General features: G+C 50.9%; 3 protein-coding genes across 4 annotated transcripts in view; all 3 read left to right on the top strand.

Moving 5' to 3' along the window:
- Window positions 1-14,580, top strand: part of TSPEAR (thrombospondin type laminin G domain and EAR repeats) — a 205,494-nt gene that overhangs the window by 154,537 nt on the left and 36,377 nt on the right. The gene's annotated exons all lie outside the window — the stretch shown is intronic.
- The window catches only part of CFAP410 (cilia and flagella associated protein 410), a 293,294-nt gene that overhangs the window by 150,199 nt on the left and 128,515 nt on the right, over window positions 1-14,580 (top strand). The gene's annotated exons all lie outside the window — the stretch shown is intronic.
- LOC309859921 (uncharacterized protein) lies at window positions 3,882-4,637 on the top strand (the record flags this gene model as incomplete). Its single annotated transcript, XM_082721197.1, has 1 exon — window positions 3,882-4,637. The coding sequence occupies one exon, from the start codon at window positions 3,882-3,884 to the stop codon at window positions 4,635-4,637; it is 756 nt and encodes a 251-aa protein (XP_082577323.1).

A 14,580-nucleotide genomic window follows, 5' to 3' on the forward strand; every position in this document is an offset into this window, starting at 1 on the left:
GACGTATATCCCGATGCCAGTACAGGTGAACCCCGACAACCTGCCGGTGCTGCTTCGACATAAACGAGACTTTGGAATAACAGCAGCCATTATTGCAGCTATCGCAGCATCCGCCGCCGCTGCTACTGCTGCCGCGGTAGCATTGACAACCTCGGTACAGACAGCAGCTGCGCTCAACAACGTCACAGGAATGGTCGCTGAAGCACTGGCTACGCAAGAACAAATTAACGGACATTTGCATGCTGGGATCCTTATTGTAAATCAAAGGGTTGATCTTGTACAGGAACAACTTGATATCCTAGAGTCAATTGTGTCGATAGGGTGCATACATAATATGGCCGGACTTTGTATCACCCCTATAGCTCATAACAACTTATCCTTAGCAGCTAACCTCTCTAGACAGTTAGGAAATATGCTTAATGGTACCTGGAACCGTCAATTTCAAAATTTAACTAGGCAATTACGAGCTCAAATTATATCCATAAATTCTACCAAAGTAACTATTGCACCTGTTAGTGAGTGGGAAAAATGTTACAGCAATCTGTATCGTTCCTCAAATAGTGGGCCAGACTTGGTGCCATGGCTGTTCTCTTAATCACAGCTAACGTACTAATGTTACGTTGGGTGTGTGGCCGTGTCCGTCGCAATCAACGACAACAACACCTCATGGTTCAAGCCATGATGGCTCTTGAGGCTGGTACCTCCCCCCAGATACGGCTAAGTATGCTAGATCGGTAGTCAAAGATGGGTAAGACTGATCCCACACCATAGCAACCTAAGACAGGGGCTCTACGACCAGGGAGAGTACCCGATGATGGGTAAGTATGTGCGCTGCGAATTGGCAACCTAAGACGGGCACGATCTCAGCCATTATAAATAAATAAAAAGGGGGAGATGTCGGGAGCCAATACAGGAGGCCTACTATAAGAGCTGTAAGGAACTGAATATGATTGGCTGTTCATTTAGGTCCACTCATGAGGGAGGTGCATGAGCACTGCATTCTGATTGGTTAACACTGCCTGCATAAAAACCCATGCGCCGGGGGTTAGAGGGAGGAAGAAAAAAGCGATTAATAAAAAATGTTCGCTGCTACGTGAGTCTCCGAGTCGTTCAACGACTGGGCGTCCAAACCCAAAAAACCAAAAAGGAGCCTTGACCCATACCTCAAACTTAGTGTAAAAACTTCATAAAAACTGATCATAGCCCTAAGAGTAAAATGTAATCATTTTAGACCTTTAGAAGCCAACAGCAGAAGAAATGTTGTGACCTTGAGTTGGGCTATAGCCGAGAGCATGATCTGAAGAAGACGAAAATCGATGAAGAGGTCTCTACCCGTATTGAACCCTTTTGCTCTCCCAGCAACATGCCAAGAGCCTGAATAGCAGAAAATGTTCGCAAGTCACATCCGAGCCAAGGGCAGGCCACCCTCGCGCCACCCGGGCTTGGACTGTGAGCCCGCAATTCCACGGGGCTTGCCCCAGTAAATCCGTACCATACTGCACGCGTGTTTTCTCTTCCTGATGATTTCTTGAGAGCATTTTCTTCTCCAGCTCACTTTATGATAAGAAGACAAGTATGTGTCCATCAACTCTGTGTTATCCTAGAACTTCTGGTCGACAGGAGGCTGTTGGCAGTTCTGTTTCTGGGGGGCGTACACATCTGTACACACGAATGTTCGACGTGAGGGGCTTGGTGCCCTGACGCCCACCTTCTTCAAGTCCAATGGCGCTCATATCCAACATGCATAAAGAGCTCTCAAAATTCACTGTCAAGAAAACCTTAAAAAAGGAAGGGCCTGAACATTTGAAGAAACACCAAAAGACAAGTGGATGGCAAATACACACATAAAAAAGACACCTCACACCATTAGTCGTCAGGGAGGTACAAAGAAAACCCCACGGAGGTACCCTAACGTGCCTCTGAGGATGGCCAAGACGGCAAAGCCCAGCCAGGGGTAGCCGGCGGGGCGTGGAGGAGAGAGGAGCTCCAGCAGCACTGGGGGGAACGGAGCGTCATTCCGGCACTTCGGAAAGCTTGGCAAGAAAGCGCGTTCAAGAGTCTCAACCCAACATTAGGCAGCAGGGGACACAAATTAAACTGCAGTAAGATACCGCACACACCTGTTAGAAAGGCCAATATGGAACCAAAAAATGCAACTTCGAGGGCTAGAAAGGACACAGGGCCACACGAGCCCCAGTACGCCACTGGAGGGAGTGCAGCACGGCATGGACACTTGGCAAAATCGTTTGGCAGTTTCTGATCACGTTGCACATGCCCTGAGCCCATGACCCAGCGAGGCCACCCCTGCGTGTTTCCCCTGGAGAAACAAAAATCCGCTGCCAGACAAAGACCGGTACATGATGCTGCGGCCGCTTTCTTCGCTCGTAACCCTCCAAAGCAGAACGCGACGGAAACGTCCTCCACCCAGCGGCAGAATCGCCGAACTATGGCGGCGGCCTTAGGCGGACCCCGATCGTACGAAAGAGAGGGCACGGCCGCCCGGCCCTCAGCCCTGGAAGCACAAGCAGGTTCTGCTAAATGAAACATGCCAGACCCCAGAGGCTGCACACTGTCTTTATAGAACATTCTGGAAAAGCCACAAGGGCAGTGAGCGAGAGTCGGTGGCCACAAGGGTTTGGGGCAAAGGGAGGTGTTGCTAGGGTGGGGAGCACGAGGGACCTTCTGCATGGCTTAGGGGCGGTGCGTGGGCGACCGCCGGGACTCGGGGTCCCACCCAGCGCCACCAAGTGCGTTGTCGGTGGAGGGAGGCGGGGAGGACGGGGAGCCGCGACTTGGCTGTCGGGTCAAGCGGGGAACGCCTCTCCCTGAGATGGCAGGACCTGCAATCTGCTTTGGGCTGATTTTCTTTTTCTCTCGATTATTTTCTATATCTTCCTTCTCTTTGTTCCGGCGTTGACTCTGCTGGACCAGCTGGTCTGGGGATGCTCCCACCAGCGGTGCTCGGCGGCAGTTTTCCAGAACAGCTCTAGCGTGGGAAGGGCTGTACCTTCCTCTCACCGGGCGGCACAGAGGCCGTGGTCCCACCCCTCCCCCTCCACGGCTGGAGATCCGGTCGCACGTCTTTGCTGAGCGGCGGGCCGATGCCAGCCTCTCCGGAGACGTCGAGGGTGCTGAGGTCGGGGAGCGAGCACGCCCGTGTGCCGACACGTGCACCGATTTCTGTCCGCCTCCTCCCACGTTTGGTCAGAACCCCACGTCCGCACACCCCTCTGCTCTGAGAAGCGTTCCCGGTCCTGATCCGTCCTTCCGAAGTCTCGTGCGGGGAACACGGGATCCTGAGCGCGTCCTCATTCCTCTGAAGCTCTCCACGTTCCTTCTCGGTCATTCCGCGCTGAGACATGGTGTCCGCCTTCCCGCTCAACCCTGATCGCCGCCACGCAGCTCTCCGTGTTGGGGGCGCCGGCAGCGGACGCGCACACTGTCCTGGCTTTGCGTCCTGCCTGCTCCCCGGGACTGGGATTCGCAGCCTTTGCCCACGCCCAGCCCCCAACTCGCCCCACACCCACAGCGGAGAGCAGGACGCGGTGGGCAGGCTGGCCGGCCGGGGCTGCAGGACACTCGGTTGTTCCCGTGCTGTTTGCTTAAAGACCCAAACAAAGTCAGGGGCCAACCCCGTCCTCAACCACAACAGGCATTTTACAAGCAGACGCTCTCGTGTACATAAACCGGCGGTAATAAGCACTCCCAGGGCTCAGCCAAAACAGCCACAAGGAAGGGAAAGTCTCACGGAGCCTCTTGCTGGACAACACACACCTCGGCGGGTATAAAAGCCCACAGACAACCAGCGCCTCACACACACACTCACACACACTCACACTCACACTCACACTCGCAGCCTCCTCCAGCCCCACCTCCCCACCATGGCCGCATCCACCCTGTCCGTCTGCTCCAGCAATGCCTGCCCCGACTCCTGGCAGGTGGAGGACTGCCCAGAGAGCTGCTGCGAGGCCCCCTGCTGTGCCCCCTCCTGCTGTGCCCCCACCTGCTGTGGCTCCTCCTGCCTGACTCTCATCTGCACCCCTGCGAGCTGCGGGTCCAGCCCCTGCCAACCAGCCTGCACCAGCTCCTGCCAGCCCTCCTGCTGCAGCTCCTCCCCCTGCCAGGAAGACTGCTGTGTGTCTGTCTGCTGCAAGCCCGTCTGCTGCACCCCTGTCTGCTGTGAGGCCTCTCCCTGCTCAGGCTCTTCATGCTGCCAGCAGTCTAGCTGCCAGCCCTCCTGCAGCAGCTCCTCCCCCTGCCAGGAAGACTGCTGCCAGCCTGTCTGTTGCACCCCTGTGTGCTGCAAGCCCGTCTGCTGCACCCCTGTGTGCTGCAAGCCCGTCTGCTGCACCCCTGTGTGCTGCAAGCCCGTCTGCTGCACCCCTGTCTGCTGCAAGCCCGTCTGTTGCACCCCTGTCTGCTGCAAGCCTGTCTGTTGCACCCCTGTCTGTTGCACCCCTGTCTCCTGCAAGCCCGTCTGCTGCACCCCTGTCTGCTCCGGGCCGTCCTCCTGCTGCCAGCCCAGCCCCTGCTCCTCGTCCTGCTGCAGACCGTCATCCTGCATGTCCCTGCTCTGCCGCCCTGTGTGCAGGCCCGCCTGCTGCGTGCCCACCTCCGCCCAGAAGTCCTGCTGCTGACGGGCCCGTCTTCCCCGGGGCCAGCTGGGCTCAGGACCCACCCAGTGACCGTGGTCCTCCCCACCCCCTCAGTCAGGTCCTGACCTGTGTTAGGTGGCTGCCCACACCGAAGACAGAGTATTCCATGTGTCCACTCTGCTGACCTGACCTTGACCTAATAGCTCCCCAGAACGCTGACCCCGCTGCCCCCCAGGGCTCCTGCTCCCAGGAGGGGCCTCCAGCACTTCCGGGTCCCCCGCCCTTCCCTCCCACTTTCTCGGCTCGGGTCCCGTGGCCTCAACTGCTGACCTCTCGGCGCCTGCTCAGACACCCCAATAAACTCACTCACCAGCGCATCTGCTTCCTTTCTTCCAACCCTCATGGGGGCGCGGGTGCAGGGGTCTGAGCAGACATTGGTCTCCATCCCGGAACATTTCTAGGAATGAGGGACTGAGAAATCCCGCAGGGCAGGGCCCCGGGGTGGGAGGCACACCCTGGACCAGGAAGGTCAGGGCTCCTGGCCCCTGCATGCCCAGGGCTTCCCAAGGCTGGCCACCTGCACACGGGTCGTGGTCTGAGAGTTCTCAGCCCCTGGCCCGTTTCCACCCTCGGCCCAGCGGGACAAACCGGCCCCAGACCAGCCGGCCTTGGGGATGCAGGCAGCACAGCCCCTACAGGCCTGCGGTCCCCCTGGGTCCTCCCGTGGGCTGTACCTATTTAGCAGAAAGGTGGTAGCGAGGGGGAGGCACTGCTCCAGTCAAGATGGGGAAACACGGACTTGGATACCTTCCCCCCAGACCAACTGAGAGCACTAAGACCATGAAGTCAGGCTGTCAGATCCTGGGCCTGAGGTTCACAGAACAAGCGTGGGGGAGGGGAAGGAGCAAGGGGCATGTCCCAGCACCTACCTGCCCTCCCACCAGCTGCAGAATGTGTCCAGCCCCCATGAAGAAGGGCAAACCCAGTGGAGTGCCGAGCACCCCAAGTTTCACAGATGGCCTTGGGAGTTGGGAAGAGGCCCAGGCAGCCAGGGGTTGGGCTTGGGGTCAGAGTGCTGGGGAAGAGACCTTGTCACAGCGGGTCTCTCTCCCTGAAGCTGCCCCGTGCTCCATCTGCCCATCCCCTGCGTCCGTGGCAGGTGCTGGTCTCCTGTCTCCTTAGCGGGGTCCTTCCCCGTGCACGGAGCATGCAGACTTCTCAGACTGGCTATTGTCCCTCAACTCAGGCACGTGAATTTCCTCCCGGTTTCTTCCTGGCCTGGTCGCACTCTCCTCCTCCTCCTCTTCCTCCTCCACCTCCTCCTCCTCCCCCTACTCCCCCTACTCCTCCTCCTCCCCCTCCTTCCCGCCCCTCCTTCTTCTTCTTCTTTTTTTTCAATTTGTTTTTCTTGAATCCAAATACACATAACCTCGTCTACCGTCCTAGCCAGTTTCAAGCGCGGAGTTCTGCGGCGCTTAGTACATCCTCCGGTCGTGCGGCCGTCCCCACCGCCCGTCTCCAGGACTCCTCTCATTCCCGGGAGGGAAGATGAAACGCTGTCCCCACGAACGCTGTCTCGCCAGCCCCTGCCCCCAGCCCTCGTGCCTGCCCTACCGCCTTCTGACTCTGAAATACCTCCCGTCAGTGGAACCCGGAGTAGATGTCTTTCTGAGACTAATGTCCTCGTCACGCTTCAATGATGCTGAAGTCAGACCTGCTTCCCTTTTAGGGCTGCTGCGATTCCGCTGCGTGGATGGCCCGCATTTGGCTTATCTATCTGTCCCTCGGTGGGCCCTGGGCTCTGCTCTTGTCAGTAGCGCTGCTGTGAACACAGCCGTACAACGCTCTCCTCAAATGCCTGCTTTCGGTTCTTTGGAACATATACCTGTATATTTACTGGATCGTACGGTGACTCCCCTGTTGATTTTTTGAAGAACCACCCTATAGATTTCCACAGGGGCTGGACCATTTCCCGCTCACTACACTGGAGGGCTTCAAGTTCGCCACATTATCATCAACAGGCGGTATCTTCTCCTTGTTACAATATATCTATTATATATAAGATCCAGGGGCGCCTGGGTGGCTCAGTGGGTTAAGCCTTGCCTTCCGCTCAGGTCATGATCTCGGGGTCCTGGGATCGAACCCCGCATGGGGCTCTCTGCTCAGCGGGGAGCCTGCTTCCTCCTCTCTCTGCCTGCTGCTCTGCCTGCTTGTGATCTCTGTCTGTCAAATAAATAAACCAATGAAATCTTATATATAGTATCCATACACAAAGAAGTCTTCTCCTTGTACGTACATTGTATATCCTATGTCCACATTATGTTTCCAATTACATAAGTACGATATATCCGATGCGTCTGCGTGATGGGTGTAAGGGGCTTGTCGTTGCATTGGATTTGGTGTCTCTAACATGAGTGACGTTGAGCATCGTTCCTGTGCTCGTTGGTCACAGAATTTGTGCATCTTCTGTGTCATTCACGTCCTTTGCTCATTTTTGAATTGGGTTGTTTGGCTTTTTGTTACCGAGTTTTGGGAGTTCTCATGCATTTTAGATATTAATCCCTGATCAGAACGTGATTTTCAATTGTTTTCTCCATGTCTTTGAGTTACCTTTTATTCTCCATTGGTATTGTCTTTTGATGGAAAATATTTAGAAGTTTCATGAAGTCCAATTTTTGTTTTGTTTTGTTTTGTTTTGTTGTTGCCTGTGCCGCTGGTGTCATATCCAGGAAATCCTCGTGAAATCCGATATGGCGAAGCTTTCATCTGTGTTTTCTTCCCAGAGTTTTATAGTTTTAGCTCTTCCATTTATGTTCTGCATCCATTTTGAGTTCATTTTGTGTGTCGCGTGACACCGGGGCCACCGTCATTCTTTCGCACGTGGGTCATCAGTGTTCCCAGCACCATTTGTGGAAAAGACTGTCCTGGGGCACCTCGGGGACTCAGTGGGTGAAGCAACCGCCTGTGGCTCAGGTCAGGATCCTGGAATCCCAGGATGGAGTCCCAGGACGGAGTCCCACATCGGGCTCCCCACTCAGAGGGGGGTCTGCTTCTCCCTCTGACCTCTCCCCTCTCACGCTCTCACTCATTCTTTCTCCCAAATAAATAGAGAAAAAACTTTAAAAGACAAGACAAGACTGTCCTTTCTCCGTTGAATGGACTTGGTGTCCTTGTGAAAGCTGACTTGACCTATAAGGTGAAGGTTTATTCCCGGACTCCGGTCTATTCCATTGGTCTATACGTACCCCGTGTTCACGTCCACACCATCCTACTTTGATTACTGTAGCTTGTGGCTTCAAACTCAGGAGGGGTGAATCCTCCAGCTTTATGTTTTGGGGATTGTTTCGGCTCTTCAGGGTCCCTTGAGATTAGGTGAGTGTGAGTGGTTTTATGTTTCTGTGAAAACGTAGCTGAGATTGTTTTTAATAAATATACAATGTACCATTTGCTTCAGGGGTGCAGGTCTGTGAACATCAGTCTGACACAGTTCCCGGCTCTCACCATAGCATGGACTCTCCCCAGGGTCCATCGCCAGCCACCCCGTCCCCCACCCACCACCCCTCCAGCAACCCTCAGTTGTTTCATGAGATGAAGAGTCTCTTAGGGTTTGTCTCCCTCTCTGGTTTCGTCTTCTTCCATTTTTCCCTCCCTTCCCATGTGATCCTCTGTCTTATTTCTCAAATTCCTCAAATCAGAGAGATCATATAGTTGTCTTTCTCTGACTGACTTACTTCGCTCAGCATGATACCCTCTAGTTCCATCCCCGTCATTGGGATGGACACCGTCACTGTGATTTCAATAATGATCGCATTACGTCTGTAGATTGCTTTGGGTAGTCTGGACATCTTAACAACACTGAGCCTTCCTGCCCGTGAACGTGGACTGTCTTTCCATTTATTTATGTCTTCTTGGCCGTCTTTCACAAACGTTTCATAGATTTCGTTGTACAGGACATCCCCCTACTTGGCCAGTTCCTTTTATTTTATTCTTTTTTGAAGCAATCATAAATGGAATTATTTTTATAATTTCCTTTTGGGATTGTCCATTGTTTGTGTATAGAAATGCAATGGATTTTTGTGTGTTGACTTTGTCTCCTGCCACTTTTCTGCATTCATTTGCTAGTGCTAACACGCTATATATAAGGTCATGACATCTGTGAACAGGTGTGATTTCACTTCTCCCTTTCCAATCTACACTGCTTCTATTTATTTCATTGTCCAACTGCTCTTGGGAACCTCCAGTACCGGGATGAATAGAAGTGGCTAAAAGGGGCATCCCTGCCCCATTCCTGATCTTAGAGGACAAGCTCCCAGTCTTCCCCATTGAGTACGATCTTTGCTGAGGGGTTTTCACACAAATATTTTATTGTGCTTTGGTAGTTCCTGCTTTTCCTAGTCTTGAAAGGGTCTGTGGATAAAAGGACGAGACTGATACAAAGCGAAGGTCCAGCAAAGCTTTATTTCGCGCCAAGCATCGGGAATCAAACTGACTGGCCAGGGCCATCTCTTAGAGAGAGGCGACCCCTCCCAGCCTCACAAACTAACTTTTATAGAGTAAAGGCCATGTGGTCGAGCCTGGCCATACACGGGTGGCCGATTGAATTACAATTCACCCCATGATAGTCATTTAATTCAGTCTATGACCTTGGCTGGAATCGGCGCCTTTGTCCGGCGCCTGATAGGCTCACACTCCTTGGCGGGTCATTCGTGCGCTTTCCCTTGATTGGACGTTTCCAGCTGGCCTGGCTCATCCTTGGCGGGTAGGGAGGTCAAACGTGCGCTTTTACTGATTGGACGTTTCCACCTGGCCGGACACGTCCTTGTATGTGGGCTCCGTTATCAGGGGCTGGTCAGTCATGTTTCACCAGTTCTGTTTCTAAGCGCTTTTCTCTTGGGGAGAAGGGGCAGGTTCAATCTAAGTTTACTGCATGAACAACAAAATGGCTCGCTCTGGCCAAGTAGGCCCTTACAGTCTGTTGAGTGGGTCTCCATGGAAGCGTGCTGAATGTCGTCAAATGCTTTAAGGTATTGAGGGAGATGAGCCTCCACTGTTCTCTTTATGCTGGTAGAGGCGGGTTTCATACTGACCAATGTTCCTAAGTGGAACCATCCTTGAATTCCAGAAACGCGTCCTTCATGGTCGCAGTGTGAAATCTCTTCACTGTGCTGATGAATTCAGTTTGCTAGTGTTTTGTTGACGACTTTTGCATGTTTGTTTGTAAGGGATGTTTGTCTGTGGTTTTCTGCCTGGCTTTGTTATCAGGGTAATGTAAGCCTCATAGAATGAATTGGGGAGGGTTCTCCCCTGTTCAATTTTTTTTTAAAGGTTATAGTAAACTAGGAATAATTGGAAATCCTGTTAACCTGATAAAAGACATCTGTGAAAAATTTATAGCACACACCATACTTAATTGTAAAAGTCTGAGAGCTTCCCTCCAAAGATCAGGAAAAAGGTACAGATGTCCTCTCTCACTGCCCCTACTCAACACCATACTGAAGTTCTGCCTGTGCAACCAGCAAGAAGAAATCCAAGTCATACACATTGGAAATTAAGATATTCAATGGTCTGTATTCACAGAGGATGTCAGTGTCCACCTAGAAAACCCCAAGAATCTACAGAAATCTCCTAGGTACACAAGAGAGTTTAGCGAGGTCGAAGTGTGCAAGCCTAAAATAATTAAATTAATCACATTTCAATATAATAGCAATAAATCATTAGAATTGAAAAATTTTGTTTAAAGGAGTGATTTGCAACAGAATAAACAATGGAATCTTCGATATAAATCTCAGGGAATAGGTACATAATGAGAACTACACAAATACCGACGAAAGAAACATAACCAGACGTGAGTCAATGGAGAGCTAAACCAGGTTTGCAGGTGGGCATATTGTCTGTCAGTGAGCTCCAGACTCGTCTATAGACTCAAGCCAATCCCCAACCACGTCCCAGTAGCAGTTTTTGTCAGTATGGAGAAGCAAATCCTAAAATATTTAGATAGGAAAGGAGCTCAAATATCCAAACCACTTGAAAATGAAGAACAAAGTTGGAAGACGTCACTACCTGACTTCAAGATTTTCTATAAAGCCACAGTACTCAAGACAATGTGATGGTGGCAAAGGAATAGAAGCAGGCAGATCCGGAAACAGAATAGACACACAGATGCACGCAAATACAGTCAACTGATTTTTGACCAGATACTTGCAAAGACAAGTTCAAGAGACAGAAGTGTGCTTGGAACGACTGGGCGTCCAAATCCAAAAAACCAAAAAGGAGCCTTGACCCATACCTCACACTTATTGTAAAAACTTCATAAAAACTGATCATAGCCCTAAATGTAAAATGTAAACATTTTAGACTTTTAGAAGCCAACAGCAGAAGAATTGTTGTGACCTTGAGTTGGGCTATAGCCGAGAGCACGATCTGAAGAAGGCGAAAATCGATGAAGAGGTCTCTACCCGTATTGAACCCTTTTGCTCTCCCAGCAACATGCCGAGAGCCTGAATAGCAGAAAATGTTCACAAGTCGCATCCAAACCAAGGGCAGGCCACCCTCGCACCACACGGGCTTGGACTGTGAGCCCGCACTCCCACGGGGCTTGCCCCAGTAAATCCGTACCCTACTGCACACGTGTTTTCTCTTCCTGATGATTTTCTTGAGAGCATTTTCTTCTCCAGCTCACTTTATGGTAAGAAGACAAGTATGTGTCCATCAGCTCTGTGTTATCCTAGAACTTCTGGTCGACAGGAGGCTGTTGGCAGTTCTGTTTCTGGGGGGCGTACACATCTGTACACACGAATGTTCGACGTGAGGGGCTTGGTGCCCTGACGCCCACCTTCTTCAAGTCCAATGGTGCTCATATCCAACATGCATAAAGAGCTCTCAAAATTCACTGTCAAGAAAACCTTAAAAAAGGAAGGGCCTGAACATTTGAAGAAACACCAAAAGACAAGTGGATGGCAAATACACACATAAAAAAGACACCTCACACCATTAGTCGTCAGGGAGGTGCAAAGTAAACCCCACGGAGGTAACCTAACGTTGTGGGGAGCCAGTACAGGAGGCCTACTATAAGAGCTGTAAGAGACTGAATATGATTGCCTGTTCATTTAGGTCCACTCACGCGGGAGGTGCATGGGCACTGCATTCTGATTGGTTTACACTGCCTGCATAAAAACCCATGCGCCCGGGGTTAGAGGAGGAGGAAGAAAAAAGCGATTAATAAAAAAGGTTCGCCGCTATGTGAGTCTCCGAGTCGTTCTTTCAGGCGGAGAGCAACAAGTGGTGCCGAAACCCGGGAAACTAATCGTGAGAGACACACGGAGTCGGCGACGATCAGGTAAAGAGTGCACCTATTTCTGTCTAGTGACAGGAAAAGTTCCTCAAGTCGAGGACTAGCGTAGTAAAGCTTTCCGGGATGGGAAATGAGATGGCTGCAAAGTTCCTAGGATAAGGACGAGAGTAAAGCTTTCCAGTATGGGAAACGAGATGGCCACATATAAAATGCTGGGCCGCGTTCTGATATCCTTAAAGCAATTGGTACTCCTTTAAAAAATAAAACAGCTCGTTTGTTTTTGAGAGAAGTGGGACAAACGGCTCCCTGGTTTTTGGAGGAAGGGATATTAAACATCCCTCAGTGGGAGCATTTAGGAGAAGACCTTAGACGCGACCGCGCACTACGCCAGGAACCCTGGCCGTTTGGTCTTTAGTGAAAGTTTGTTTGCAATCCCCTAGAGAGCCCATACGCCAGGCCGTGCAACTGGGAGGGGAGATCTTAGAACAAGTGAAAGAGGAATTTTGTAAAGGCTCCTTGAAGGACACTAGCTCTGAGAGTGAAAGCTCAAACGGACACTCAGACAGTGAGGGATCTAGCTCGAGCGATGATGAAAGGAGCAGAGGAGCGAAATCGCCCAAAAGTCAAAAGGTGAGCAAGATGCAAAAGGAGCTTGCAAAAAAGGAAGAAAAGCTAAAGAAGGCTATGGTGCAGCTCAAAATGCAGGGGGAAGTTATGGCGCAGCTGAAATTAAAAGTGAAAGAAGGAGCTATGGCGCAGTTACAAACAAAGACGGAAGTGGTAGATAACTTAGATCCTGTGCCCACGCGCCCAGCCCCAACAGCGCCACCTTACGAGGGGCCTCCTCCGTATAAACCTTGCTGCACCAAGGCCTGCTATTGTGCGAGCTGCACCGCACGAGTGGCTGCCACAGTAGCCTCTCAGGACTTTGGGTGGGAACAGGATTCTCATTCAGTCCTAAAATCCCCACTTACTCTAACTCCACCTTTTTTGGCTATAATTATACCTACCAAGACCCGGCGCAAGGCACGTCAGTCAGCTCACCTTCTAGATAGGTGGCTGCTCTGCAACGCTGCACAGGCATGTACAGGCTTGGAAAGCCTTCACTTTATTAATGGGTCTACATGGCGTAACTGTACGTACAACCATCACGTAGGCTCTCGATTTGAAACAAATATTACTTGCAATTGCACCTCAGCTAAGCACATAAGTTACTCACCAACGCCCGTCTGTGTTAGAGCTCCCTTTCTCTTCATAGTTTTCAATGCTTCTACTATTAACAAGTCATCTAGTCTCTCTCGTGAGTCCCAGAATTGTCTGCTATCAGAATGTTGGAACGCCACGGTGGGAGATTCGGCAGTAATAGCCAAGATTCCGACATATATCCCTATGCCAGTACAGGTGAACCCCGACAATCTGCCGGTGCTGCTTCGACATAAACGAGACTTTGGTATAACAGCAGCCATTATTGCAGCTATCGCAGCATCCGCCACCGCTGCTACTGCTGCCGCAGTAGCGTTGACAACCTCGGTACAGACAGCAGCTGCGCTCAACAACGTCACAGGAATGGTCGCTGAAGCACTGGCTACGCAAGAACAAATTAACGGACATTTGCATGCTGGGATCCTTATTTTAAATCAAAGGGTTGATCTTGTACAGGAACAACTTGATATCCTAGAGTCAATTGTGTCGATAGGATGCATACATAATATGGCTGGACTTTGTATCACCCCTATAGCTCATAACAACTTATCCTTAGCAGCTAACCTCTCTAGACAGTTAGGAAATATGCTTAATGGTACCTGGAACTGTCAATTTCAAAATTTAACTAGGCAATTACGAGCTCAAATTATATCCATAAATTCTACCAAAGTAACTATTGCACCTGTTAGTGAGTGGAAAAAAATGTTACAGCAATCTGTTTCGTTCCTCAAATAGTGGGCCGGACTTGGTGCCATGGCTGTTCTCTTAATCACAGCTAACGTACTAATGTTACGTTGGGTGTGTGGCCGTGTCCGTCGCAATCAACGACAACAACACCTCATGGTGCAAGCCATGATGGCTCTTGAGGCTGGTACCTCCCCCCAGATACGGCTAAGTATGCTAGATCGGTAGTCAAAGACGGGTAAGACTGATCCCACACCATAGCAACCTAAGACAGGGGCTCTACGACCAGGGAGAGTACCCGATGATGGGTAAGTATGTGCGCTGAGGATTGGCAACATAAGACAGGCACGATCTCAGCCATTATAAATAAATAAAAAAGGGGGAGATGTCGGGAGCCAATACAGGAGGCCTACTATAAGAGCTGTAAGGAACTGAATATGATTGGCTGTTCATTTAGGTCCACTCATGCAGGAGGTGCATGAGCACTGCATTCTGATTGGTTAACACTGCCTGCATAAAAACCCATGCGCCGGGGGTTAGAGGGAGGAAGAAAAAAGCGATTAATAAAAAATGTTCGCCGCTACATGAGTCTCCGAGTCGTTCAACGACTGGGCGTCCAACCCAAAAAACCAAAAAGGAGCCTTGACCCATACCTCAAACTTAGTGTAAAAACTTCATAAAAACTGATCATAGCCCTAAATGTAAAATGTAATCATTTTAGACCTTTAGAAGCCAACAGCAGAAGAATTGTTGCGACCTTGAGTTGGGCTATAGCCGAGAGCACGATCTGAAGAAGACGAAAATCGA

Source organism: Mustela nivalis (assembly GCF_964662115.1).
Source record: "Mustela nivalis genome assembly, chromosome: 1".
Lineage (NCBI taxonomy): Eukaryota > Metazoa > Chordata > Mammalia > Carnivora > Mustelidae > Mustela > Mustela nivalis.